Raw genomic sequence first — 26,704 nt, forward strand, 5'->3', positions numbered from 1 at the left:
AGTCTTACTGTACGTATATGTTGTCATACGTGCAAGCTCAGCTATATCGCTTTATTGATTTGGTTAACTTTAAAGTAGCAAAGAGGAGAACGTCTGCGAAATATTTGGAGATTAAGGGGCGGCATTCGGCAATGTCTTTCCACGATCGAATCACGAATTTGCCGAGCTTTGACGAGCTACCTCAGATTGATGATTTGCCGAAGGGATGTACGTGGGGGCTGTGGGATAAAGATGGCAAGAAAGACGAATTGGGGACGTTGAATCTTTTGACGCCTGAAGTGGTCAAGGAAGCTTTTAAAGAGCTGTCTGAAGGCATTAGTGTTTGTTTAACGTGAGGAATTGCCCATTTCACCCAACCTTTGTCAATTATATATCTCTGGAAGCGATGCTAATAAAGCTAATAACCCAGCTGGTCCCTAGACAAACCCAACGCGCCCAACTTCCACCGCAAGCCCCTCGACCACAAACTCATCGACCACAGCACCTTCAGCCCCTACTCCGGCTTCGACGACGAGGTCCACCTCAACACGCAATGTAGCTCGCAATGGGACGGGCTGCGGCACCACAGCCAAGGCCAAACAAAGCTCTTCTATAACAACGTCAAGAAAGACGAATTCGGTACCTCGAACGTGCTAGGAATCGACCGTACCTCCCCCTCTCCTTCTCCCCCCCAATATCTCCCAACGCAATGAACTCAACCTTCCCTCCCCCCTTCTTTCTCCTCCCATACCCATAAAAACCATTGCCACACAACCTAACCCACCCCAGGCTGGTCCACGCGCGGCGGCATCGTCGGCCGCGGCGTCCTCATCGACTACGTCGCCTACGCCGCGCGCCACAACATCGCCTACTCGGCCGTCGAGTGCCACTCCATCACGCACACGGCGCTCGAGGCCGCTGCGCGCGAGCAGGGCGTCGCGTTCAAGCAGGGCGACATCCTGCTCGTGCGCAGCGGCTTCACGAAGTGGTACAACGAGACGCCCGACGCGAAGGAGCGCGACCGCGTCACGAGCTCGCAGTTTACGTTCGCGGGCGTGACGCCGATGCCCGAGAGCGTGCGGTGGATGTGGGAGCGGCATTTTGCCGCCGTGGCGGGGGATGCGCTGGCGTTTGAGAGCTTGCCGTATCAGGATAATGGGCTGTGTGAGTTTTGATGTGTTTCGTTCTTTCGTCTCTGTGAAATCTTTCGCCGTTTGTTTTCTAGTTATGGGCATGTTGGGAGACACTGGCTGACGTTCAGATAGTGTTTCACGATTTCTTCCTCTCGCTGTGGGGCACGCCGATCGGCGAGGCGTGGGATTTGGAGAAGCTGGCGGAGACGTGCGAGAGGTTGGGGCGGTGGTCGTTTTTGTTGACGAGTGCGCCTTTGAATGTGCCGGGTGGTGTGGCGAGCCCGCCGAATGCGATTGCAATATTTTGAAGGTTGGTAAAGAGGTTGGTTGGTTGTTGGAATGTAAATGTTACTGTAGTAGTTGATTAGTTCTCGGAGTGATCACAACGTAGACTGAAAAGGAGCTTTTGTTGAAGCAACTCGAGAAGGGCTTTAAGGAGAGCAAACAGCTTGAGCATCAGGGCCGATTTTCGAGCTGTGAAGTTAACTTTTTACAAGAGTCCTGATTCCTGAGTATCTTCACTGCCGTTTTGTCTACGGTCTGATTTCTACGTCGAAATCTATACCAATTGGCATCCATCCAAATAGTAGCCTCCAGTCAAACACGAAACTTAACCAGAAGAGGTAGTGGAGAAGCTATTCCGTGTACTCGGTTGTCGACAACTTTCATGGATTTCAATCTACACTCGCGACTACCCTGGCGTAATCTTCCCCGTCTTCACAACCCTCTCCAATAGCCCCTTAACATCATGCTTCACCGCCAGATGACTTATTGTCTTCACCTGCCTCTCAAACGCACTCCTCGCATGCCCATAGCCCCCATTCGTCGACGACGTCATCGCCGAGTCAAACCGCTCCAGCGCGAGTAAACAATAATCCAACCATGCCTCCTCCCTATCTACTGTCACCCCATTCGCCTCCAGCGTATCGGTATACACATCAAACAACTCCCGCTCATGCCCCTCACACGCCTCAATATCCAGACTACTCATCAAGAAATAACTTAAATCACGGTACCCGTACCCGCGGAACAAGCACTGCCAATCGTAGTACCCCGCGCTGCCGTCCGGGTACTCCAGCACATTCCCCAAATGTGAGTCCCCGTGAATGATGGTGGGCGGTTTGCGGTCCCAGTACTCGTACACGGACACGCAGTCGCGGTCCCACATCCTAATCAGCTCCTTGACGTACTCGGGCAAGTCCTTCCCTAGCTCGCTCTCGAGGAACATGCGCCGGTTATTCGTGAAGAATTTGCGCAGCCACAGCTCGCCGAAGCGGCGGCAGCGCGGCCGCACCCACACCATGTCGGCGTCGAAGCGGGGCGAGTTCCAGTACGTGGCGTGGATGCGGGCTTGCGCGATCGCGACGGCGCGCGCGTACGCGGGCGTGATGGTGTCGCCCATCCAGTGGACCTTGACGTTGCGGGCCTCGAGGTCTTCGAGGATGATGATGAAGCGGCCGCCCGGGTACGCTTTCGCGTAGTAGCACTTCGGGATGAGGCCGTGGGGCTCTAGTTCCACCGAGAGCTCGTTGTACACGTGCGCTTCGAGCTCCGCCATGTGCAGTAGACTCAGCATCTCGCGGAGATGCGCGTTCTCGGGCGTGGCTTTGAAGAAGATCTTGGTGGGGAGGTTGGCGGCTTTGCCGGCGCCGTTCCATTCGAGCGTCCATTTGTGCCGCGAGGTCATGCCCTCGTGGCCGCCGGTGTTGTTGGCGGTCAGGACTTTGGAGTTGGGGACTTGGGAGCCGAGCACGGTGGTCAGCCATTCGGGCGTTACTTGGTCGATGGTGTAGACGGCGTCGAGGACGAGGGAGGGGGCGGTGGCGAGTAGGAGGTCAGAAGCTTCGAGGGCGGCGAGGGCGTGCGTATGCACTGTTGGGGTATCGACGAGGGCCATTTCCGTGAGGAGAAGGATGAAAGGAGGTGTGTTATTTTGAGAGAGGATGATTTAGATATCGAGAAGTACGAATCGCGAAATAGAATTGAAATGGTATATTCAAGAACGAAGCTATGAAATTGATCCTTACATTTCCATGAAGCCGTGAAGCCGTTATGAGGTTCTCTTGGCTGAAGCATTTCCTTAATTCCGTCGCGTTCTCATCGCGACCCCACAATCGTCAATATTTAATACGACTAGCTTTAGTCGAAAGAGGTCACAGGTAGTACCCCACATCCAAATATGCCGGCATTGACCGGCAGGCTGGTACCTGAGGCAATCTTCAGATTCGGAGGTAAGGTGTGCAGCTGGAAGAAGCCGAAAGCATCTTCTCAACGAATCTGGTCGCAGATAGTCGATCCGACCGGGTGGATTTCTCGGTATGCCGAAATCTTATCTGGTCCGAAGCCATGGAAGGTGTTTTGCACTCTTCATATGCAGCTGAAGCTTCCAAGATAGTTGTATGCCGATATAGTAGTGATAAAGCCTGGATGCCGGTACCCAGGAATTTGGTCTTCCGCACATGAGGAGCAGCGAGTGTAGCTCCATCTGAGTTACAAGGTTAGGCTAGCGTACAGGAATGCGGAAGACACTACGCCGTAGGGAGCAATCGAAGCGACAGAAGATGCCGAAGGCTGGTGGCAGTTCAGTCACGTGATACCATATACTCGAGGTTGATTTAAGGTCCGGAGAGTCTCTCGGCGTTTCTTCTTAGCATGCTCCTTTTGGTGATAGATATATTGACATGTTAGTCACTAAGATGCGGAGTAAGTGAGGTCGAGAGCGGTAGGTCGTCGCACGTACAGTAGATTCAGCAAAGCCTAGTGAGTGCAATTTGGCCCTTTGTCTTGTTGTCTAGGGATAACAGTATTATTGGCGGCGAACGGCAACCGCTTGTGAAAACGCAGTATACAAAGCAGGGGATATCAACGCTTCCTCGAGCAGGATACGGTGACTGTTTTGCCCAAAAACGAGCACAAGAAGTGACATTCCCTCTGCTCGTTCTCGAGCTTCGTCCACGAATTGCCTCTTCAGCTCCCACCCTCCTTTCACCTTGCTCCATATAGGCCCTCCCAGCTTCAATATATCGGCCTCCCTCCCTCCTACTCCAACTTGGGTATCTCTTTAGGTCTCACGGGCAGCCTTGCGTGCTTGGAGCTTCTTCTGAACAAACAAGCCAGTGAGAAGGATCGCGAGGGTTCCAATGATGCAGAACACGAGGATAACACCGGGTTCTCTAGCAGCCCAGTTCTTCTTGCGCTTCATGAGGTGGACGACTTCGGCTTGGCCGCGGGCGACGAGAGACATGTCGAGAGCTGCCATTGTTGCTGGGGTGATTTTCTGCAAATGTCAGTTAGTACAGCTTATGGGCTTTGTGCGATGCTCGTGGGTGTTCAGTGCGTGGAAGCACGAAAGGCGTAGTCAAACGGGAATTGCGGGGTTACAGCTACCGAAACTAAGGTCCAACGGACTCGACGAGGCGGAAATACGCATACCTTCAGACTTTGATGTAGACTCGGAGGGATAGAGCAGCAAAAATCGTCAAGATGAAGCTGTGCGAGTAGCCTTTGAGACAACAGAGCAGTTAGCGCATCATTACACGGCGAGATGTCGCGACAAAGACAGAGGAAGCTCCAGAGAGGTGAGGCAACGTGGTTGCCGCCGATTTGAGTGACTATAGGAAAGTTGCGCGACCCGGGCTGGTACTTAACAGCGTTGGTTTTGGTTGCGGCGTGATTGGACTGAGGCCTTTGTTGTCGGCGTTCTGTCTGGGCGCCGGAAGCGTCGCATGGGCGGAAGAGTCGGCGATGCCTTGGAGGCCAATGCTGTAGAGGTGAGGAAACATAGACTTACAATGGGCGCGAAGCTCTCTCGAAGACGGCCGGCGTAGGTGTGGAGTGGAGAGTGCAGAGTGATGGGGACGGGAGCTTAGAGGCCGAGTTAGCTGGGAGGAGCCGGGCCTTGGGTGGAGAACGCAGAGCTGTTCACAGGCTAGCTTGCTCTGGCCCTAGCGCGCCGGGCGATCGAATGGCACCAAATTGCGGGCAGCTCCACCGCGAGCTCGCCCACCATCGGTCTTCCTTTTGGAGACGGGGAGAGCTGTGCGATGGGCCCTGCTTCCCTCTCCATTTCAGCACTCTTCTCAAGACTCGACTGTGTTTCCGAACAGCTTCCAACGCCCTCACAAAGGGACGGCCCGGCAGCGCTCGCGCGGGCTCTGCATGGGTGGCTTGCCCTCAACGCCAGGTCATGCTTTGAAGCTTATCTGCTGCAGCGAGCCGCGGCTGGCCTGGGAAGCTCGAAGCGATCCCAATGGCCTCAATTTTGCGGGCTGAGCTGGAGCAGACTCACAGCTTCAAGTCTACACTGCTCGCTTGATTCCACCAAGCTTCCTTCGACTTGGTGCAGCTTCGCGCGATCATGTTCTTCAGCCGACATGGATAAATCGAATGCACGAGCTTTGCTAATCATCGCCAAGAAACGGCGGAGAGGCATGCAGCTCCTGTGACCACCACTGCAGTCTTGCATCATCACCAATCATCCCATCATCATCATCATCATCATCAACATCAACGTTATTCGTCCGCGAAACAACCACAGAGACTCAGGGCCAAGCAGCGAGCTGAGCAGCGAGCAGATGTGTCTAGGTTTCGCCACGTTCGTAGGAAGCATGGCCGGCTCTTGGAGGCTCAAAAAACAATCGCCCCACCGCCGTGGAATCTCACGCACTTTGGCTTGGTATGGCAGCGCCTAGAAAAGGATACCCTAGAGCGTATGTATTGGTGCTGCCCGTTTCTATTGATCCGGAGCGCCCGGGTAGGTTCTCGCAGCTTGCTTCACAGCGTTCAATGCTAGTCTTCTAAACGAAAAAGAGCAGTGCAATGATTGTTGTGAAGTTTCAGAAGAACGAGGAAGTATGAGAGTGATGATCCAGACGAGTAATCTGGTGCTTAGGAAAGTTTGTGAGATATATGAACAGACGACGCCGCCTTTTGATTCCTCTCCTCTTATTCTTACTCTACTTCCAGTTCCACCAGTCGAGTGTTTGCGTTGATTCAGCCTTCCAAGTAGGAAACTTATTCTTGACTGGCCCAATTGAGCCGAATTCTGGAAAAGACTGGCCATTTCCGGATCTAGAGAGCCCCACAGAGGTAGGAAGAGATGGCGCGTTCGATACATGCCCAGATGGTGACTACTCGTCTGTTGGCGACATCATCAGGCGCTTTTTTGTAGAGTCATGGGCACTCGGATAGTACAAGGAGTCTGTTAGGGCGCGTTCGTAAGTTCGAGATGTTGAGCTCATAGTTTTCTGGGGATGTGCTGGAACCTCCAAAGCGGAGGCACAACCGTGTCTTGCGTTACGCAAGGTGCAGGTTCCAAAGCAAATAATTAGGTCTAGAATATGCGAGTGCATCGAGGCAGACCGTAAGAATCAAGAGAATGAGTGCAGCGACTGAGGTTGTTCGCCGTGTGGCCGTCAGATCGCGTGGGAGTTGCCCTCCAGCGTAAACACCAGGTAGGCAGGAGCGCAGCGTGCCGTCACCGCAACAGCTGCACCTCAACTCCAACTCCAAAAACTCCAAAAACTCCAACAACTCCAACAACTCCACTCTCACTCCCTCTCTTCCCGCCTCTGCAGCGACTGCTCGCCACTTCCACGTAGTGTCATCCGCTGAAGCTCCCCGTACAAGCTGTCGACCGTCTCCGTCACCATGGCAGACCCGGTCTGTCCGCCCTCTCCCCGATCCTCCTCTCCTCCCTTCCGTCGTCGGAACTCTTCAGCGCCGGCTCCATCGTGGAGGAAAATCCAACTCCACCTCATCAACAACGACAACGAAGTCAACAACCTCCTCGGCCGCGCAAACTCCGATCTGTCGGCCTACAAAGTTAGGTCAGCTTTAGCCGTCTACACTGACGTCTTGGACAAGCTGTCTCCCGGACATCCATGCGCACTCCTCAATCGCTCGCTCTGCTATCTTCTGCTGGACTATCCGAACCTCGCCGCTATCGACGCCTATCGCGCCATCCTCGCTGCGAACTGGGCGAAGAGCGAAGAGAATAAGCCCCCCCAAACCAAACAGATATTGAACTTCGGACGATTCACCCAATATGCCAAGAAGACTACATCAAAACATGACTGGGCGGTTCAGCCAGGATGCTACGTGGGCCTGGGACTATTCGAGTGGTTGACTACCGACCTTGCTAGCATTGCAGTCGAGCCCCAAGAACGACAGAAGGCTCAAGGGCCAGTCTCGGCCGCGAAAATTCTCAAGATAAGCTCTCAAAATGCCGCCAACGATTTGATATTGAAGGGCTTCTATCGTTTGGCACTGGCGTTGTGGAAGTGTGGGGGTGGTGCTCTAAAGAGCGCTCTGGACGTATTGAGCGACGCTCAAGATCTTCCTTTCCGCGCACCTCAGGACGTGGAACAATACCAGAAGTTGGAGAACACCATCTTGCTTGAGATCGAGGCCGTGTTGAAGGATGAGGTGGAGGTGAAGCTTTTCAAAATTAAGCGCAACATCATCAGGACCGATGCTAAAACTCTTCGGGAATACGACGAGCTCGGGTTCCAGGGACTCGCTAAGACTAGGTTCACAAATATCAAGAGGGAGCTGTACCCGTGGGATACCTACAGCTTGACCAACCACAACCAAGAGGCCCTTGCAGCGATAGATAATATGGTCAAACAACACTTCGGCGATGCTTTTGGGGCTGCAGCTACGCTTAACGATGACGGAAACCTTCCAAAAGCATTTCTCTATGCCCGAGAGGACCTGTCTGGTTCGAAGCCTATGTTCAGCGAGATGAGCAGCTTCAACGTTTTGTCAAACGGGTGGGACCGGCACGGGATTACATGCGATCTATGCGCAAGCCACCTCCAGGTATCTGGAGATCTCGCGCTTCGAGCGAATAGAATTGCCAGAGATTTACATGACGCGAAATCCCCTCATTCCAAATCTGGCAGAGACAGGTCAGATCGTAGCCCAGCGCCCTCAGAAGATTCTGAACGAACTCGATCTTTTGGACCATCAACGCCAAAATCTGAGTCTTGGGGGTCTTTGACAACACAAGATAGCACGGATAAGGACAAACCCATTACCAAGGAAGCTAAAGTTGGTCATACTATAGTGGACTCCCCACAAAATGAAGACGCTGTACAGGGCGCTATTGAAGGCTCGCCGAACCTTCAGCACCCTCAACATCCTCAACTTCCTCTAGAAGGATTTCAGCTCTGTACAGAATGCCGCAATATAGCTATGTGTAGCCCAGAGTGTCATAAGTTGGCTTGCGATATCTATCATAAAAACTGCTGTGAAACCGGGTTGGAGCAGTATATCCGATCACGCGCCAACGTCTCAGGTACTTGGCCAGGCGTCCCTAAGCCAGAACACCAGGTGCTTCTAAATCTGCTCGTCCTACGGATTCTTGCACACACCATGGATTCGGAATCACACCCTCTTTCAGAGCCTTGGATGAGAGGTCTTGACGGTGGTCTCGAAGCTCCAAAGGACGTCGGACGTGACTGGAAGGAGGAGGATCCTCATATCAAAGCCGATTGGAAAGAGCATGTCAATGTCGACCTCGACGATATCTATCCTGAGCGGGCGTCGTGGAAGAAAATTGCCCGCAACGCTGAGAAGATGCCAAAGCACACCCGAAGCTTGCTCCCATGGTCCTTTGACAACAACGTCCGGATACCTTTGCACTGCCTGTTCACCATGGGCGGCACGGAGCTTGCCCTAGATACCGCTCGCTTTGACGGTTGGGTGCTTGAAACGATGCGTGCCAAGATTGCGACTAATATGCGGATTACGCGGTTTCCTCGGCTTGACAAAGCGTTCGGCAATGACGGGAAAGTGGTCGCGGAGTCTGTCGTCAAACAAGAAATGATCCCAAACGTATACGCGGAACGCGGCATGCACAGTTCTACGGCCAAGATAGATGAAGAGGAAATAGTTATGTGGATGGCAAGCCTCCATCCTATCGCCTCTCTTGTGCGTGTCGCAGGGGAGAACGAGACTCCGAATGTCCAGCTGATGGAGCGCGGTGGAAAGCTTCTTTGCAGAACTTCGACACACTCCATAACCCCTAGACAAGAAAACGTCAAGGGAAAAGGGCGCGCAGACGGTAAGGCTGTCGACTACGACTCTGGCGATTCCGACATCTTACTGAGCGACTCATTAATGGAACTAGACTTTGACTCCAGTCCTCTGGCGGTCATCAAGGCGGGCGAGCCGCTGCTAAGGGCTGCGGAAGTGGCGCCGTTGGTACTTGATACTGATATTGAGTCTGAGGAGTGGGAGCTGTTCCTGAAAGAGGAGAGCAATGCGTCTAGCGCTGCCGGGACGCAGGCCGAGTCGTCGATCTTGTTTGCTGGGGATACGATGCTCGATGCTGATGAGACAGAGTGGGGAGATGACTTTGCGATAGACGATGAAGACTTCGAGGCTATAATGATGAAGCTGAAGGCGGACGGAGTCGAGGACGAGGAGTTTGAGGATGACGATTTCATGGACATCGACGGCTCGTGATTATTCAATAAGCGGGCTGGCTGAATATTGCTCCGGATTGGGGTTTGGCGGAGTGGAGCGGCTGCTGGAACGGCGAACATTTTCCATTTGTTTGGAGAATGTGGCGGACTAGCGGCTTTGGGCTCGACGGTTTTGCACGTCGAGTGATTAATAGGTCATCTTTTCTCTGTGCGTTCTTGTACAGTACATTATATCCACCGACTGGCCTCGGGCTCGTCTAGCGCAGACCAAAGTGACTGGCTTAATGGCAGGATTCAAAGTCTGCTTTGAATGCAAAAATACCTCTGCTTTGACACTGCATGAAGTCCCCCAGCACTGTTTCAAATATCAAGGACAATGGAAAAACTGTCGCTCTGCAAATCGGGAAACACACCAAACCCCATACCAACAATGTCCCCTTCCAACATCTACAGGCCAATCCTCAACGTCACCCACATCGCCTCCCCCCAAAGCCATCCGCAACGCCTACCACAAGCCAGCTCTCAAATACCACCCCGACAAGATCAAAAGACCGCGCCCATCTCGCCGCGGGCGTAGAAACAATCAGGACCATTTCCTATGCCTACGATTCGAATAGTTGCGGCCTTCCGGTCCTAAGTAGAGGGTTGACTGGAAGTGCTCAATTTGGCGGGTGCTCTAAAACAGGCAATTATTTTCTTCTTTATTAGGCTCCTAATTCCTCTTTTGACTAGTCCCATGGCCCTAGCCCCTCTGTCACTAAAGTCAATGGCTTCAGTTGCGGAGATGTTAAGTTAGCATCCGAATTAATACACCAGGAGAAGATCAAGACAGCCTCTGCGGAGTCAACTGGTAGCTGGTGAATAGAACAGGCTTTGACACATTTACATACACAGATGAATAATTCAGCTCCCAAGCCACTGAGGGAAAAAAAAAATCCTCGCCGTCAATGCCAATCAACATCGCTCGCAACTACGCTTCGCTCCAACTATTCCCGGTACTAGCTTCTATGTAAAAGCCATGCTCTTCTTGATCTCCGCAATCGCGAGACCTGGGTTCAGTCCCTTCGGACACGTCCGCGAGCAGTTCATGATGGTGTGGCAACGGTAGAGGCTCATGCTGTTGTTGAGCGCGTCTTTGCGCTCGGCGGTGCGCTCGTCGCGGGAGTCGGCGATCCAGCGGTAGGATTGCAGCAGCACGGCGGGGCCGAGGTATTCTTCTTGGTTCCACCAGTATGACGGGCACGAGGTGCTGCAGCAGGCGCAGAGGATGCATTCGTAGAGGCCGTCGAGCTTCTTGCGGTCGGCTTTCGATTGGCGGTTCTCACGGCCCTGGGCGTGGGGTTAGTCTCGTGCTGTGGGTGGCTCGAGTCAAATTGGTGTGGTGGCTTACATCTGGGGGTGGGGTGTCGCGCTGGAGGTATGGCTTGATGGATCGGTATTGCTTGTAGAAATTTGTAAGATCGGGGACAAGGTCCTTGACAACGTAGGTATGCGGCAGAGGGTAGATGCGGGATTCCTTAGTAGTATCAGTGGGAATGCGGCCTAGAAACATAGCATCAGTATATATCTCCAAGGCGGCATTCAAGGTCCCGTACAAAGGCATGCGAGAGTATTCACGCCGTCAATGTTCATCGCGCAGCTCCCGCAGATGCCCTCGCGACAACTCCGGCGGAACGTCAGGGTCGGGTCGGTCTCGTTCTTTATCCTGATCAGGGCATCTAGCATCATGGGCCCGGTCTTGTTCAGATCCAGGGTGTAGCTCTGCATCCGAGGCTTCGAGGTAGGCTCATCTGGGTTCCACCTGTAGACGTGGAAGGTCTTGATCTTGGCATCCTTCTCGGTTGCGGGCTCCTTCACGGTAGAGGTCTTTGACTCCGGAATTGTCGACCTGCTGGGGCTCGCAGGCTCGACGGAGGCGAATGATCGGGTCCAGACAGCGGGCACGGCTGCGGGGCGAGTGTTAGTATACCGGCGGTTTGGGGTCAATTGAAGAGGAAAACATACTGGTCCGCCGTGTCGCCAGCCTAGCTAGAGCACGAGTGGAAGCCATTGTGTATGGGGGAGTGGAGATTGGAGAGTGGCAGCGGCAAGCGTCGTGGTGGTGAGGCGTGCAAATGGATGATGGGTTCAAGTCCAAAGGCGAGATTCCTCGGCAACCCGTCGGCGAATCATGTGCCGTCTTATTCTATCAAACTAGTGCTAAGACCCTGCCCGTTCCGGCACCCCGTCCTCTCCATCTTCACGACGCCACTCGCTCTTCAAGACTCAGTTCTCTGTGCGACAGTACCCTTTTGACGTCAGCCTTATGATTCTATTATTCTTCAATAGTAAACGATAGGTTATTGCTTCCATAATCGAGAAACCCCCTTTCCGAGATCTCCCGATATTGATTTCTCGGGGGCTTCAAACGTCTTAAGCAATATGGTGAATGCATTACATCGTCTCCGGACTAGGAACATCCACTTCATATTTGACTGGGATGGCACCATCACAACACAAGATACCATTGGTTTTATGGGCAAGATTGCCGAGACCAAGTCTACGTCGGAGAGCACGTGGGCTGACTTAGAAGAGCACTACCTGGCCACTCACCGCAACCACGACGAGAGCTATGAGCCTAAGAAAGCCGAAAGAAGCACTATTGCAGAAGAGCGAGAATGGCTTCGTAGCCTGCGGTCGGTTGAAGAATCAAGCACCCGCAAAGCTGAGGAAGTTGGACTCTTCAAAGGAGTTACAGCTGCCGACGTTCGAAACATAGCGTATCAAGTTATTACTGAAAGCGAAGTTGCAATCAGAAATGGTTGGGGGGAACTACTCGCAGAGATCGATATTCGCCAGAAGAGTCAAACCCCGCCGAATCTGGACATGGTTTCCATTGTCAGCGCCAACTGGAGCCAGCTTTTCATCATGGAATGTCTGAAGACCTCAAAGTGCCCTATGCATTTGTCCATACCAGAAGAGCCAGGAGAGTTGCGAGGAAATCAAGCACACACTATCAGAATCTACGGGAACGAAATCCAAGGCCTCCATTCGAAGGCAGGTTCGTCCGGCCTACTATGCCATTCAAACGGCAGAGACTTCAGAACCAGCGATGATAAATCTAAATGGATTCAGGAATGCAATGAAGCCAAAGCCGGTGATGCGGAGAAGCCCTTCGTCATCTATTTTGGAGATAGCATGGGAGACTTTGATGCTCTATTGACAGCAGACCTTGGAGTTTGCATCAGGAATGAACCTCCAAGCAGATCACAGCAACAACTACTTGAAACTTTCGAGAGACTAGACATACATGTTCCACACATATTTGACAAGGGCATTATCGCAGCGGAAAGCATAGTCTGGGCATTCAATTTCGAAGAAGTGGCGGAGGCTATCAAGAAGTCATAATTCCGGTTTCGGTTAACTGATCACGTGTCGGCATTCATCCGGGCCAACTTACTGATTCTTTACTTTAGAGGTGCTCTAGCATCTGATTAGGACCAGCTCTTTTCAAAGGCGAGTCTCTCTCAAGCGATACCATCCGAGTACAGTTCCGCAAGGCATTCCGCCTTTTCAACCCGTTCTCTTGCAGCATGACGAGGAGCTTCATTTGAAATGTATTCTACAGACAGAAAATTGGACAAGTACGCCCTATGTAGCTTGGTAATCCGTATTGCATATCGGAGATCGCCTCAACTCAATCAGCCTAGCACTTTTTCCTGGATGCGGATCCCCAAATGCACGAAGTGCCTGGAAAGTTGTTCTCACCAACATACTGAATCTCTAATGACAATATGCTAAGGCCCAACTGATCAAGCTATTTGTGTCTAGGTCTGTTTGGAAAATGAGTCGCTTGTTGCCTCTCTGCCTGATGCATTTCCAGTCTTCACTTTCCTCTTTAGTTTGCTTACGCTGTTATTTTTGATTACCTTCGTCCGGTCGCTCATAATCTGCGACCTGCTTAGTAGATTCCTTGGAATATCCAGATGGTTAGTTGGTAATGAGGCTACTGACGTAACAACACAACTCAATGGCAACAAAGGAATAGTCGGTTTTCTATTCCTTCAGGCCCCTCTCAATCGTCAAATATGCCCATAATGACTCTACTAACACTCGACGACATCGAACAATCATGGGCTAGCTGGTCCGAGGTCTGATCTGCACCTAGCGCTAGTCTCCGCACTTCGCATCCTTCTCACCCCTCTCAACACGGCCGCGCACTTATTAAATTGGTCATCCGGCACTGTTTGCCGTGCTGATGCCAGTTTCAGACATGGCATTCTCGCACTGTCTTTATGCGACACGGTATATATCTGTGCACGCCCGCCCGACGGTTCTGCCATCGAGCTGCACCCTGACCTTGAAGTCGCAGCCAATAACCGAGCATAGGCATTCCCAAACCTGTAACATTACCGAGGACCGCAGCGTTTAATTCTCTTCAAGATTCAAATCTCGCTTTTGCACGACCTTTAAAATGTCCTCAGCTCTTGACCTCAACGAAAAAGCACTGGAAGCAGATATCGAAAAAGACCTAGAATCCGATCCTAGGAACACAGCTCTTTCAAATCATGAGAAAACGTTCGAGGCAGGCGTACTAGGTCCAGAGACCCCACCGGTACAAGAAGAAGAAAACAACGACACCCAGCCTGACCCTAATGCCCTCCCACGGCCACCTGACGGAGGCTTACATGCGTGGATGAAGGTATTCGGAGGCTTCCTCGTATATATCAACATTTGGGGATTTACAATCAGTTATGGCGCCTTCCAAACGTACTATCAACACAAGCTATTATCCGACTCTACCGCTTCTGCTATCAGCTGGATAGGCACTGTGCAAGCCTGGCTTCTTATCATGGTTGGCGTGCTCTCCGGCCCATTGTTCGACTTGGGATATTTCAGGTCTATGCTCTACGCTGGCAATTTTCTAATTGTTCTTGGCATCATGATGCTCAGCTTAGCCACCAAATATTGGCAAGTCTTTCTCGCCCAAGGGATCTGCATGGGACTAGGCGCAGGGTTGTTGTATATACCCAGTCTCGCACTCGTCGGGATATGGTTCGAAAAGAGGAGGGCGCTAGCGTTGGGAATCGTGATGTCAGGGACTGCTGTTGGTAAGTATTCATCTTCCTGCCATTTCCTGTAGTGCCTCAATATAGTCGCTGCTTCACCAAAATTCTCCCACCTCAGTCCCACTCAAAGTGCATTTTGACTAACTATCTTAGGCGGCGTCTGCTATATCATCGCTTTTGACCGGCTCGTACCCACTATTGGCTTCCCATGGACAATGCGCGTTCTCGGCTTTATCGCTCTTGCGCTCGCCATCATGGCCATTCCCTGTCTTCTCAGCGGCTCTTCCATGCTCGCCCGGCCCCGGAAAGCACGCAGTCTTTTTGATAAAACTGCGTTTGCTGACTCCCTATTCATCCTCTTCACTTGCTCTACCTTTACTACATTCCTTGGCTACATAGTCCCCTATTTTTACATCGCTGCATATGCGCAGGACACGCTGCAGACATCGGAATCAACGGCTTTGTACATCCTCGTGGCATGTCTCGCTGGGTCGTTTTTCGGGCGATTGCTATGGGGCTATGTAGCTCAAAAGAGCGGAAACATGGTGGCTTGGCTGGGATGTGCAATTGTGAGCGGGATCGTGGGGTTCAGTTGGATAGGTATTGATCATGAGAGTAACTTCATTGCCTTTAGTGTCATGTGGGGTAAGTTAGATATTCAGGCAATGAATGTTGAAGATATCGGCATGCTAATCTGATACTACAGGCTTCTTCTCCGCCAGCCTCGTCACCCTTCCAGGTTCCGCTTTCCCCAACATTTGCCCTGATCTCTCCCGACTGGGTACTCGGCTCGGCATGTCGTGGGGTATCTCGTCTATTGCGTCCCTCATTGGGGCACCTATTGCTGGAGCGCTGCTCAAGACGCATACGGCTGCGGATGGGACAACGAAGACGAATTTCCTGGGCGTGCAGATCTGGACTGGGGCGTGCTTGCTTGCGGGGTCGGTGTGCCTGGCCGTGCTGTGGCTCGCCACTGTAAGGAAGCAAAAGACGGGGTGGTTTATTTGAGAGGATGGTATGAGACAAGTTCAAAAAAAGAGTGAAATATTCGGAACATGCCTGCCCGATTTAAGATAGAACACGCTCTATCTGTGTCGACGTCATTTCAACCCTCGAAGAAGTAAAAAGCGAGACGGACTGGTTGGATATTATAAATTCAATTAGAGGAAGAAAAAGAAATGATGCATATGTTCGACAAAGAAGAGCTGGAAGATCAAGGAGATATGCGCAGGGGTAGGAATTGAGGAAATAGGAAAGAGAAGGAGACTCTTTTGCTTGAAGCATAGCGGGACCCGACGCGTAATCTGCATCTATGAAAATTCTTTCATACGGTTGAAGCTGTAGCTTGTTGTAACAATTCACTCTACATCGTGACTGGAATCTCCCTGTGGATATCCTACTACATTCTTTCTCTACGTCGGTTATAAGGTTGGCACATACGGGTACTATTGATGGCTAGATATAGTGCACGATTAATCGATACTAAATGGACGCTACTTCTATGAGAAATATGATTGCACGGTTCGATGTGTAAATCTTTGCAACATTAACACCCAGTGCGTGACTAAAGATGGCTTCATTTATCCACCACAACGTGCTTACGCCATGTCCAACGTTTGTATAGTGACAGGTCGTAAGTCTGTGCACGCGTTCGCCACTGCTTGTGGAGCCCCTATGGACTTTCAAAGGCCTAGGCGCGGTGTCAAGTTACAAGCGGTGCAAATTAGACTGCATCTTAACTACTAATGACCTAGTATATTCCCAAAGTGTTTTCACAACCCTCATCGTAATAATCATACTGACCCTTTATTACATCCACCCAGAGTCTAAGAAACAGGCAGTCACATAGTTGAATTCGTAACTCTTTCCAACAATTTCACCCAATTCGTGGCCTTGCAGTCTTAATAGCCTCAAGAAACTAAGCAACACCTCATGGACTCCATAACTCGGCGCCTGACAAAACTAAGAACACTCCTCCGCGACGCCATCACATCGCCCTCCCAGCACAACTACCAACCCCTCCATCCTACCCTCATTTCGCCGCGCTACCTCCATCCCCTTTCGTCCAACTATGTTTCAGTCAGCTCACCACTCTTTATCATCGTATCTCTGATCCTAAGACACTCACTTATTCCACATCTTCCCAATGATCCCAGGCTGTCCGACCTTCTGCTCCCCGAAACTAGCGCGCCGCGCCGCAGTCTCTGGGTTCCGATTGTGTGCAGCCAGGTTCGCAAAGAGTGGCTTGGTTACTGAAGACTGAGTGTATTGTCACTATTACAAAGTCATTGCATGCTGTGAAAGGAGCTTACCCTCCGTCGCTCACTCGTGCTCTCAGGCGCCTTATTCGAACCCGCTTGGTCGTTTGAGGCCATGTTCATATGCCTTCGAGTTGAGTGACGGTTTCTTTCGGGGCTTCGATTGAATTCGCAGTAGTGAGAGGAGTATATGGGTGTTCGGTAGCTATCAGACAAAGAGCTGGGCCCTCGGTGTCTTTATATCACACCACTGCCCTACCACTCAGAGCTTAGATCTCTGTAGCTACCCCGCACACGTCACCAGTTAAGCTCCTCGATCAGCAAGGGCTTGATGACGCTGGCGAATAGGGACACATCGTCGACTGCCCGATGGCGACTGGCGCGGAATGGACGGGGTTGCGGGGTAGCTTTTGTAAGCGGGCTGCGTCCACCTGAACATGCGCGGGAGTCAAAAGGGGAAGAAGTCTATGAGCTATAGGTTTGTCACCTTCATGGGCAAACGTTAGAGGGGCAAGATGAGACATCTTATATGAGTCTAGATTCGACCAATGCGATTCGATCACATGACTATCCACATCACATTAACTACCCCTTTTCAGGTCCACCATCTCTCCTTCACTTTCTTCATCAATCCTTGTGAGTACACACCTACTCCCAGGAAGCATCTGTCACCCGCGAAGTGCTGTGCTACTTGCCTTCGTTCGCAATAAGTTATCTTTAGCTTGCTCTTACGCCTTCTTCGCAAGACGCGCTTTGGACGTATTCAACGCGCCGGACAATGCAAATTGGGTGTCGATGCCTTCAACTCGGTGTGTAGAGTTGATATTCTTGACGAGAGTAATTTGAAAGCAGGTAGCAGAGCCCTGGCGAGATATGATGGTTGAGTAGGCGAGAAAGAACTCCCAAATCTGCATAAAAGATTAGTATCATGGTTCGAAAAGGAATTGAGGACGTTGGCTTACCCTGAACCACCTAATGCCATACTTCGCAACAACCTTGTCCTTGTTCGCTATCCAGTTCCTATACCAGCGCCACAGTGTAGCGGAGTAGTGTACGCCAACAGTGTCAACTTGCTTGACCTCGAAACCCGCGCCTTCAAGTTTGTCGATAACAAAGCCCAGTGGAGTCGATGCATCGGCACCAGGGAAGATGTGTTTGTTCATAAATAGACCCCAGATGAGATCCTCGTACTGCCAGCTTTTCCTTAAGCCAGCGATCTGCAGGAAGAAGACACCATCGTCGTCAAGCATGTTGTAGACCTGTGAGAAGAAGCCGCCCAAGTGTCGCACACCAACGTGCTCGGCCATTTCGAGGCAGGTGATCTTGTTATACTTCCCTTCTGGGATAGTGATGTCGCGGTAGTCCATGCAAAGGATGCAGCTCTGATCTTCAGCAATGCCAGAGCGGCGGAGACCGCTGTTCCCCCAGGCAGTCTGGTTGCGACCCAATGTGATACCTGTGACGTGCGCACCGTAGTTGACAGAGGCAAACTTGGCCAAAGTGCCCCAGCCGCAGCCAATGTCGAGCATGCGTTCGCCGGGCTTGACCGCGATCTTCTCGCATACAATGGCGAGCTTGTTGTCCTGGAGCTGTTCCAGAGATTCCTCCTTGTGGATGTCAGAGATTATGCCAGATGTGTATATCATGCGTGGGCCTAGGAACCAGCCATAGAAGTCGTCACCGCGGTCGTAGTGGTCGCGGACTTGTTCCTCGTCTGATACGGGGTCAGTGTATAACCAAGGTTTGATTGAGAATAAAAGGAAGAACGAAGGTGTTTACATACCTTGGCTGCGAGTGTGCATAATGACTTCTGGCATCATACCAGTCAAGAAATACTTAATGAGGCTGATGGTGAAGCGGAAATTTGCCCAGTCGTGGCGCTGCTCCAGAATCTCCAGACAATCGCCATTGAAGTCCACTTGACTATCAAAGTACATCTCATGGAAGGTCTCCATGGGAATTGTCCGCTTGCCATGGTATTTCTCCTTGTGCTCTTCCTTGTGGAAAGTGAGGTAGTGCTCGATGGGCTTTCCGGGAAACGAGGCCTTGTCAGTTTTGCGGGGCGACAACGCGGACATGGTCATCCAGAAGGCCGCGAGGAGAGGCAGGTCGACGATTATGCCGATGAATACAGCCGTCTTCCATCCTCCACCGATTTTCCAGGACAGGTATAGTGGGACACCACCCAGGATGGAGAAGAGCAGAAGATTGGAGAATTGTTCGCCTCCAGGGCCGTCCGCGGGGAGGGGTGCATTCTTGATGGCTGGGTACTGCAGCAAAATGAGTATCAGCATGTGTTATCTGTGTGGTGTGGCTCAATGGCTCGAAAGGACAGTGTTCATACCGAAGTGGTCCTCACACCGCAATCCTGTGCTGGGGGAGCTGGGGATGGAGCGGGGGGAGTCTCAATCCACGCAAAGGACTCTTCAGACGAGGCCTGGCTTTTTTCCGACATGGCGTAGGATGTTGGAGAAGCTTAGGAGAGGAGGTGGAGCTGAGAGGTTTCGAGGCGGTGGGCGTATCAATTATCGGGGTCCTGGCCCAAGCGCAACGGCTGCTGGGATCGTCTGTGTGCGCGGCGTGGCTTCAACGGCGGCGCTACCTCCAGAGCACTCAACTGCAATAGACATTGCAAGGTGGTCGGATGAGGCAGTAGTTACAGAAGGTTGGAGTCGGAACATATATCTCAGAAGGCTGTCAGATTGTTTACTATTTGACGTATCTATTTTGATTGGCGCCCGAGACCAGCATGCAGGAGCGTGTAAACCGACTACGCGTAGTGCGGACAAGCTGTAGCACCTGAAATCCCCCCGAGCGTCTTACTAGAACCATGTAGGCATGACCCTTCTACATGCGCTGAATTGGTAGCCCGGCTTTACCTTTGTTTGGCACTATCTGAAGTGTTCCCACACGCTTTGAGAGACAGGACGCCATGTAAAGCTTGCCACACGTGATGCGGCTTTAATCAGAGTTGGTTAGTTATTCGATATTGAAAGTCTGCTGGACTGCCTACCATGGACAAGGCGCCTCCAAGATGTATCTCGATAGACTTTCAGCTATATATCTCGAAATTTTCGATCTTGCTTTTGAAGCAAAATGAAGCTTTGAGACCTCTTTATTTTTGGGAAGTCTGAAACCCTGGTCCTCGACACGAGAACCAAACTTTGTGGTTGACCTGACTCTGATAGGCGTGAGGCCGCGGATAGGAGACCTGCGGTGACGAGTGTCAATAAGCCGTCACGTGCGGCAGGGACCAGCGCCAAGATCGAGCCAGGTGTTTCTTATACATTTCGGGAGCCTCTAGGACTCCTTTCTCACAACCCATCACCACAACACACCTCTCTTTCCTCTTCCATTCTCTCCAGCGCATGGGCGTTTGTCTCTACGGGGTCTTATTCTGCTTCTGCTCTTTCACCTGCCCTAATTCTCTGCCGCCGGGCGCCCATTGACGAGGTCGAGCTGGCCTGCCTGCAACCCCCGTTCATCAACACAATCACCTCGACCAGCTGCCAACATGGCCCCTCTACCCATAGCCTTCCAGGAATTGCTCTCGGTAAGCTAATCGGCGCGCCTCACTTGTTGCGCGCTCTGCTAACATCTGTGACCTTATAGTTAACTGCGGTCGATATCCTCGTACGTGTCTTCCTCCGCTGACCCCCGAAGCGCAAACGGGCCCATTACTGACGCAACAAGCAGCCTGCTTCGATAGGATTCAACTCATGCGTAAGTCACAAGTTGCTCAAACAAACACGCTTTGAAGCTTACGTCTGCCTAGACACTCGAGTCTGATAGCTACATCTGCGTACGACAACAGGCCGAAAACACCGCGTCCCCCGAAGTCATCATCATCGACCTTAAGAATGGGAACAACATCATTCGGAGGCCGATCAAGGCCGACAGTGCCATCATGCACTGGAACAGGCAAATCATTGCGCTCAAGGCACAACAGCGCACACTCCAGATCTTCAACTTGGAGGCGAAGGCCAAACTGAAGTCCACCACAATGAACGAGGACGTGGTGTTCTGGAAGTGGTTCAGCGAGACCAGCCTGGGTTTGGTGACAGATAACTCGGTCTACCATTGGGACATCTTCGACCCAGCCCAGGCCGCGCCTCAGAAGATGTTTGATCGGACACCCAATCTGATGGTATGCGCAAACATGCTCGCAATAGGAGAATTCTAGCTAACTCATCAACTCTAGGGCAACCAAATCATCAATTACCGGGTCAGCGACGACGGAAACTGGTCAGTAGTTGTCGGCATTGCCCAGAACCAAGGCCGCGTGGTCGGAAACATGCAGCTATACTCGAGGGAGCGGGGCATTCCACAAGCCATCGAAGGACATGCCGCTGCATTTGGCTCCATTCGATTGGAAGGTGCTCCTGCCGATACGAAGTTGTTCACATTCGCTGTCCGCTCCGCGACGGGAGCTAAGCTACATATTGTTGAGGTTGACCACGCGCCGTCAAACCCTCCATTCCCCAAGAAGGCTGTCGATGTCTACTTCCCAACCGAGGCTACGAATGACTTCCCCGTCGCAATGCAGGTATCGAAGAAGTACAGCGTGATTTACCTGGTCACAAAGTACGGATTCATTCACCTATACGATCTCGAAACCGGCACCTGCATATTCATGAACAGAATCTCAAGCGAAACCATATTCATCACCTCTTCGGACTCGGAAGGAGCCGGCATTATTGGAGTGAATAGGAAGGGACAAGTTTTGTCTGTCAAGGTTAACGAGGACACAGTCGTTCCATACCTACTGCAAAACCCGGCGAACGGAGAGCTTGCATATAAGCTCGCATCGCGCGCAGGTCTCCCCGGCGCTGACAACCTTTACGAGCAACGATTCCAGGGTCTCATCAACTCTGGCCAGTACATTGAAGCCGCGCGAGTTGCAGCAAATTCTCCACGGGGTTTCCTCCGGACGCCCCAGACCATTGAGCGATTCAAGGCAGCTCCTCCACAAGCCAACCAGCTTTCTGTCATCTTGCAATACTTTGGCATGCTCCTGGATAAGGGAGCATTGAATAAGTATGAGACTCTGGAGCTTGTGCGACCTGTATTGCAGCAAGGACGCAAGCACCTCCTCGAGAAGTGGCTGAAAGAGGATAAGCTCGAGTGCACCGAAGAGCTCGGAGATATCGTTCGTCCTCACGATTTGACTCTTGCATTAATGATCTACCGGAAAGGGTTGGTTCACCAAAAGGTGGTGGCAGCACTTGCGGAGCTTGGTCTCTTCGACAAAATCTTGCCTTACAGCTCAGAGCACGACTACCATCCGGACTACACTGTTCTGCTTCAGCACATTGTTCGCATCAATGTCGAGAAGGGAGCCGAATTCGCTTCAGCTTTGGCGAAACACCCTTCAGGACCACAGGTTGATATAGACCGCGTTGTCGACATTTTCCAGTCTCAAGGAGCGATTCAGCAAGCCACCGCGTTCTTGCTGGATGTGCTTTCAGGAAACAAGCCCGAACAAGGTCATCTGCAAACAAAGCTTCTTGAGATGAACTTGCTCAATGCCCCTCAAGTCGCTGATGCTATCTTGGGTAATGAGATGTTCTCTTACTACGACAAGCCACGCATTGCCCAGCTTTGCGAGAACGCAGGCCTACTAACGAGGGCGCTGGAGCATAATGATGACCCCGCTGCCATTAAGCGCATCATTGTCCAGACTGACAAGCTTCCCGAGGAGTGGTTGATTACCTACTTCGGCCAACTTACAGTTGAGCTGTCCCTGGATTGCTTGAACGAAATGTTGAAGGTCAACATTCGCCAAAACCTACAGCCAGTCGTGAGGATCGCGCAAAAGTACTCGGATCTTCTGGGCCCGACCCGTATCATCGATCTACTCGAGAAGTACAGGACTGCTGAAGGTCTTTACTACTACCTAGGTGCAATTGTCAACCTGAGCGAGGACAAGGATGTCCACTTCAAGTACATTGAGGCAGCAACACGGATCGGCCAACTCAACGAGGTCGAACGCATCTGTCGAGAGTCAAGTAAGTCGCACTTTCCTTTTTTTTTCTAATCAACCCTACCCTTTGACTATGGACTGGACCTTCCTCTGGATAGGAACGAGTGGCTCGTTCCAATCGAGCTCCTAAAAACCCTTTCTAGACCGCCTTAGATCTTCTTTTAGTCTCAACAACATGCACTAGACATCTGCTAACATACTCAACCAGCCCATTTCGACCCAGAACGCGTAAAAAACTTCCTCAAGGAAGCTCAGCTCACCGAGCAGCTACCACTCATCATCGTTTGCGACCGGTTCAACTTCATCCACGACCTGGTGCTCTATCTCTACAAGAACCAGCAGTTCAAGTCAATTGAAGTCTACGTTCAGCGCGTAAACCCTTCCAGGACTCCTGCTGTTATCGGTGGTTTGCTCGATGTGGATTGCGATGAGAGCATCATCAAAGGCTTGCTTCAGTCCGTTAACGCTGCATCGGTACCAATTGACGAGCTCGTTTCTGAGGTCGAGTCGCGTAATCGTCTCAAGCTACTATTGCCCTTCCTCGAGGCGACTCTTGCCAGCGGCAACCAACAACAAGCCGTTTACAACGCATTGGCTAAGATCTACATCGACAGCAACAATAACCCGGAAAAATTCCTCAAGGAGAACGACCAGTACGATTCCTTGATCGTCGGTAAATACTGCGAGAAGCGTGATCCGAACCTTGCGTATATCGCCTACCGCAAGGGGCAGAATGATTTGGAATTGATCAGCATCACCAACGAGAATGCTATGTTCAAAGCTCAGGCTCGTTACCTCCTCGAGCGTGCTGATGAGGAAATCTGGCTCTTTGTGCTGAACGACAACAACATGTACAGGAGATCATTGGTTGATCAGGTCATCTCAACTGCCGTTCCAGAATCCCAGGACCCGGACAAGGTTTCCATCGCGGTCAAGGCTTTCATCAACTCCGATATGCCTGCTGAGCTGATCGAATTGCTTGAGAAGATCATCCTGGAGCCTTCCACCTTCAGTGACAATCCTACCCTGCAAAATCTTCTCATGTTGACTGCTGCCAAGTCTGACCGAGGTCGAATGATGGGATACATCCAGAACCTGAACAACTACACTCCGGACGAAATCGCCGCGCAATGTATCGAGCTTGGGATGTACGAAGAAGCATTCGAGATCTACAAGAAGAACGACGATCACACCAACGCTTCAAGCGTTCTCATCGATCACATTGTCAGCATCGACAGGGCACAGGATTATGCAGACCGCGTTGACCTTCCCGAGGTTTGGAGCAAGGTAGCCAAGGCTCAACTCGATGGACTACGTGTCACTGATTCGATTGATTCCTACATTCGTGCTGGGGATGCCTCGAACTTCCTCGAAGTCATCGAAATCGGCACACATGCTGGAAAGGATGAAGACCTGATCAAGTTCTTGAAGATGGCGAGGAAAACTCAACGCGAGGTGCCAATTGATACCGCGTTGGCTTTCTGTTACGCTCGAACCAATCAACTTCCCGAGCTGGAGGATTTCCTGCGTGCAACCAACGTCGCTGATGTCGAAGCATCCGGAGACAAGGCGTATGAAGAGGGTTACCATGAGGCGGCCAAGATCTTCTACACCAGCATCTCAAACTGGGCTAAGCTCGCGACGACTCTCGTTCATCTTGAGGACTACCAAGCGTCAGTCGAGTGCGCTCGCAAGGCTAACAGCACAAAGGTCTGGAAGCAGGTTAACGAAGCTTGCGTTGCCAAGAAAGAATTCCGTCTCGCCCAGATTTGCGGTCTCAATCTCATTGTTCACGCTGAAGAGCTTGCCGACCTCGTCCGTCAATATGAGCGCAATGGCTACTTTGATGAGCTCATAAGCCTTCTCGAGGCTGGTCTAGGTCTTGAGCGCGCCCATATGGGCATGTTCACCGAGCTTGGGATTGCGCTCTCGAAGTATCACCCCGACCGAGTCATGGAGCATCTGCGTCTGTTCTGGTCTCGTATCAACATTCCCAAGATGATCCGCGCGTGCGAGGAAGCTCATCTGTGGCCTGAACTGGTCTTCCTTTACGCTCACTACGATGAATGGGATAACGCGGCACTTGCGATGATGGAACGCGCGTCAGATGCTTGGGAGCACCACTCTTTCAAGGATACAATCGTCAAGGTTACGAACCTTGAGATCTACTACCGCGCGTTGACACATTATCTCGAGCAACAACCATCGTTGCTAACCGACCTCTTGCAAGCTCTTACACCTAGGATCGACGTGAACCGCGTTGTGCGAATGTTCAAGAACTCGGATAACATCCCACTGATCAAGCCATTCTTGCTCAACGTCCAGCCCCAGAACAAGCGCGAGGTCAACAATGCAATCAATGATTTGTTGATCGAGACTCTCGACTACAAGACTCTCCGCGATTCGGTTGAGAACTACGACAACTACGATCCGGTGGAACTGGCACAGCGCCTTCAGGGCCATGACTTGGTTTTCTTCCGCCAGATTGCAGCAAACATCTACCGCAAGAACAAGCGGTGGGACAAGTCAATTGCGCTATCGAAGCAAGACAAGCTCTTCAAGGACGCCATCGAGACCGCGGCACTGTCTGGCAAGCCAGACGTTGTTGAAGAACTACTCCGATACGTAAGTCAATTCAACTTCATGAAACAGGACCTGCTGCTGACATCATATCTAGTTCGTGGACATTGGTAGCCGGGAGTGCTACGTTGGCATGCTATATGCTTGTTATGACCTTATTCGCCCTGAGGTCGTTCTCGAAGTCTCATGGCGCAACGGTCTCAATGACTTCACGATGGTAAGCCTTCACCGCTATAGCTATCACAGAGCTCTACTAACAGCCAATAGCCATACATGATCAACTTCCTGAGCCGACAGGCGGCCACAATCGAGACGCTGAAGAAGGACAACGAGGAGCGCAAGGCCCGGGAGGCGTCGCAACAGAAGGATGAAGAGAGCACTCCCATCCTGGGCTCTCGATTGATGCTCACCCAAGGCCCAGTGGGTGCGCCATCCCCAGGCCCGTACGGCCAGGCCAATGGAATTGCTCCCCAGCCAACTGGATACCGGGCTTTCTGAACATGATACCGCAATAGACCGGCAGGACGGGGCGGGACGTGGCTCGGGGTCTTATTAGGAGGGCTCCGGACGAATGAAAAGCGTGTTAATTAGGCTCACATAACTTCACATCACGGCCCGGGATGGAGTGGGATGGACGGACGGGTTTCTGAGATTTGACGAGGGCAATGGATGGGTTAGGTGGTTGCATTTGTGCACTAGGCTTCACCCACTGTATTTTAGGCTGATCATTTGCTGATTTTGAATTGTTTTTCCACAGCTCATCTTTCTTGCCATGGCCCCATGGCGGTGAAGCAGTGCCCACAGGCAAGACATGCCGAGCAATAGACCGCGTGAAAGCGCAGCCCAGGCGGAGATCAGGCGTGGCAGACATCAAGCTAGTGCTCAGGTCCCAACCCGCATATAGCGTGCATCGCTGCCGACGGCACAATGGGCCTGATTTGCTCTGTAAATGACGCTGGCTGGTCCGTTCGCCGGCTACAGAGCTTCAAGTGCCAGAAGTCGTCCGGGCAATACCGACACAGTGCCCCGACCTGTTCCGCTGATCCGTCGTGCTGCCGAGCTTGTGTCGGGATGCCCCAGATTCACGCGGAAAAGAGCGTCCTGGGGAAGTGTGTGAGGCGTGCCCCCCACGGTAGCGACCGTGTTGCACCAAGCGTGGAGGGGAGACGGGCACGGAGACGACGCAGCTGGTCACACCGGCGACATGAAAATTGAGATGCAGCCGTGGGGAGTAGGACAAGGCCAATAGCATGGACGGGGCGCGAGGCAGCTTTATCGAGCGTTTTGCTGG

At 51.9% G+C, this 26,704-nt stretch overlaps 11 protein-coding genes across 11 annotated transcripts; 6 read left to right on the plus strand and 5 right to left on the minus strand.

Moving 5' to 3' along the window:
* Positions 1 to 103: 103 nt before the first annotated feature.
* On the plus strand, positions 104 to 1,693 carry BDZ99DRAFT_416493 (uncharacterized protein). The gene is made up of 4 exons (XM_033716788.1): positions 104 to 331; positions 410 to 645; positions 769 to 1,143; positions 1,245 to 1,693. Exons 1-4 carry the CDS (start codon positions 132 to 134, stop codon positions 1,418 to 1,420), a joined length of 987 nt encoding a protein of 328 aa, XP_033577231.1. The 5' UTR covers positions 104 to 131; the 3' UTR covers positions 1,421 to 1,693.
* On the minus strand, positions 1,471 to 3,150 carry BDZ99DRAFT_308410 (uncharacterized protein). Its single transcript, XM_033714247.1, has one exon. It carries the CDS (start codon positions 3,007 to 3,009, stop codon positions 1,804 to 1,806), a length of 1,206 nt encoding a protein of 401 aa, XP_033577232.1. The 5' UTR covers positions 3,010 to 3,150; the 3' UTR covers positions 1,471 to 1,803.
* A 753-nt stretch (positions 3,151 to 3,903) lies between these two features.
* BDZ99DRAFT_570864 (uncharacterized protein) lies at positions 3,904 to 5,487 on the minus strand (the record flags this gene model as incomplete). The annotated part of the gene is made up of 2 exons (XM_033728036.1): positions 3,904 to 4,389; positions 5,401 to 5,487. The coding sequence occupies 2 exons, from the start codon at positions 5,485 to 5,487 to the stop codon at positions 4,174 to 4,176; spliced, it is 303 nt and encodes a 100-aa protein (XP_033577233.1). The 3' UTR covers positions 3,904 to 4,173.
* A 3,350-nt stretch (positions 5,488 to 8,837) lies between these two features.
* On the plus strand, positions 8,838 to 9,877 carry BDZ99DRAFT_462858 (uncharacterized protein). Its single transcript, XM_033719944.1, has one exon. It carries the CDS (start codon positions 8,856 to 8,858, stop codon positions 9,582 to 9,584), a length of 729 nt encoding a protein of 242 aa, XP_033577234.1. The 5' UTR covers positions 8,838 to 8,855; the 3' UTR covers positions 9,585 to 9,877.
* Positions 9,734 to 10,400, plus strand: BDZ99DRAFT_308486 (uncharacterized protein). The gene has a single exon (XM_033714248.1). The coding sequence runs from the start codon at positions 9,884 to 9,886 to the stop codon at positions 10,250 to 10,252; it is 369 nt and encodes a 122-aa protein (XP_033577235.1). The 5' UTR covers positions 9,734 to 9,883; the 3' UTR covers positions 10,253 to 10,400.
* Positions 10,401 to 10,549: 149 nt separating this feature from the next.
* BDZ99DRAFT_520350 (succinate dehydrogenase and fumarate r) lies at positions 10,550 to 11,594 on the minus strand (the record flags this gene model as incomplete). Its single annotated transcript, XM_033725519.1, has 4 exons — positions 10,550 to 10,873; positions 10,935 to 11,086; positions 11,140 to 11,490; positions 11,549 to 11,594. The coding sequence occupies 4 exons, from the start codon at positions 11,592 to 11,594 to the stop codon at positions 10,550 to 10,552; spliced, it is 873 nt and encodes a 290-aa protein (XP_033577236.1).
* A 202-nt stretch (positions 11,595 to 11,796) lies between these two features.
* On the plus strand, positions 11,797 to 13,259 carry BDZ99DRAFT_462860 (uncharacterized protein). Its single transcript, XM_033719945.1, has one exon. It carries the CDS (start codon positions 11,966 to 11,968, stop codon positions 12,929 to 12,931), a length of 966 nt encoding a protein of 321 aa, XP_033577237.1. The 5' UTR covers positions 11,797 to 11,965; the 3' UTR covers positions 12,932 to 13,259.
* Positions 13,260 to 13,875: 616 nt separating this feature from the next.
* On the plus strand, positions 13,876 to 16,098 carry BDZ99DRAFT_570868 (MFS general substrate transporter). The gene is made up of 3 exons (XM_033728037.1): positions 13,876 to 14,634; positions 14,746 to 15,237; positions 15,299 to 16,098. The coding sequence occupies exons 1-3, from the start codon at positions 13,998 to 14,000 to the stop codon at positions 15,598 to 15,600; spliced, it is 1,431 nt and encodes a 476-aa protein (XP_033577238.1). The 5' UTR covers positions 13,876 to 13,997; the 3' UTR covers positions 15,601 to 16,098.
* Positions 16,099 to 16,340: 242 nt separating this feature from the next.
* BDZ99DRAFT_462862 (uncharacterized protein) lies at positions 16,341 to 17,037 on the minus strand. Its single transcript, XM_033719946.1, has 3 exons — positions 16,905 to 17,037; positions 16,721 to 16,851; positions 16,341 to 16,661 (listed from the first exon to the last, which is right to left on the minus strand). Exons 1-3 carry the CDS (start codon positions 16,965 to 16,967, stop codon positions 16,625 to 16,627), a joined length of 231 nt encoding a protein of 76 aa, XP_033577239.1. The 5' UTR covers positions 16,968 to 17,037; the 3' UTR covers positions 16,341 to 16,624.
* Positions 17,038 to 17,383: 346 nt separating this feature from the next.
* Positions 17,384 to 19,383, minus strand: BDZ99DRAFT_462864 (S-adenosyl-L-methionine-dependent methyltransferase). Its single transcript, XM_033719947.1, has 4 exons — positions 19,195 to 19,383; positions 18,634 to 19,120; positions 17,813 to 18,564; positions 17,384 to 17,758 (listed from the first exon to the last, which is right to left on the minus strand). Exons 1-4 carry the CDS (start codon positions 19,303 to 19,305, stop codon positions 17,579 to 17,581), a joined length of 1,530 nt encoding a protein of 509 aa, XP_033577240.1. The 5' UTR covers positions 19,306 to 19,383; the 3' UTR covers positions 17,384 to 17,578.
* A 794-nt stretch (positions 19,384 to 20,177) lies between these two features.
* BDZ99DRAFT_570871 (clathrin heavy chain) lies at positions 20,178 to 26,229 on the plus strand. The gene is made up of 8 exons (XM_033728038.1): positions 20,178 to 20,403; positions 20,463 to 20,483; positions 20,547 to 20,573; positions 20,626 to 20,997; positions 21,052 to 22,858; positions 23,042 to 25,458; positions 25,511 to 25,630; positions 25,681 to 26,229. Exons 1-8 carry the CDS (start codon positions 20,365 to 20,367, stop codon positions 25,909 to 25,911), a joined length of 5,034 nt encoding a protein of 1,677 aa, XP_033577241.1. The 5' UTR covers positions 20,178 to 20,364; the 3' UTR covers positions 25,912 to 26,229.
* Positions 26,230 to 26,704: the final 475 nt, after the last annotated feature.

The sequence above is a fragment of the Mytilinidion resinicola genome (assembly GCF_010093595.1).
Source record: "Mytilinidion resinicola strain CBS 304.34 unplaced genomic scaffold BDZ99scaffold_9, whole genome shotgun sequence".
Taxonomy (NCBI): Eukaryota; Fungi; Ascomycota; class Dothideomycetes; order Mytilinidiales; family Mytilinidiaceae; genus Mytilinidion; species Mytilinidion resinicola.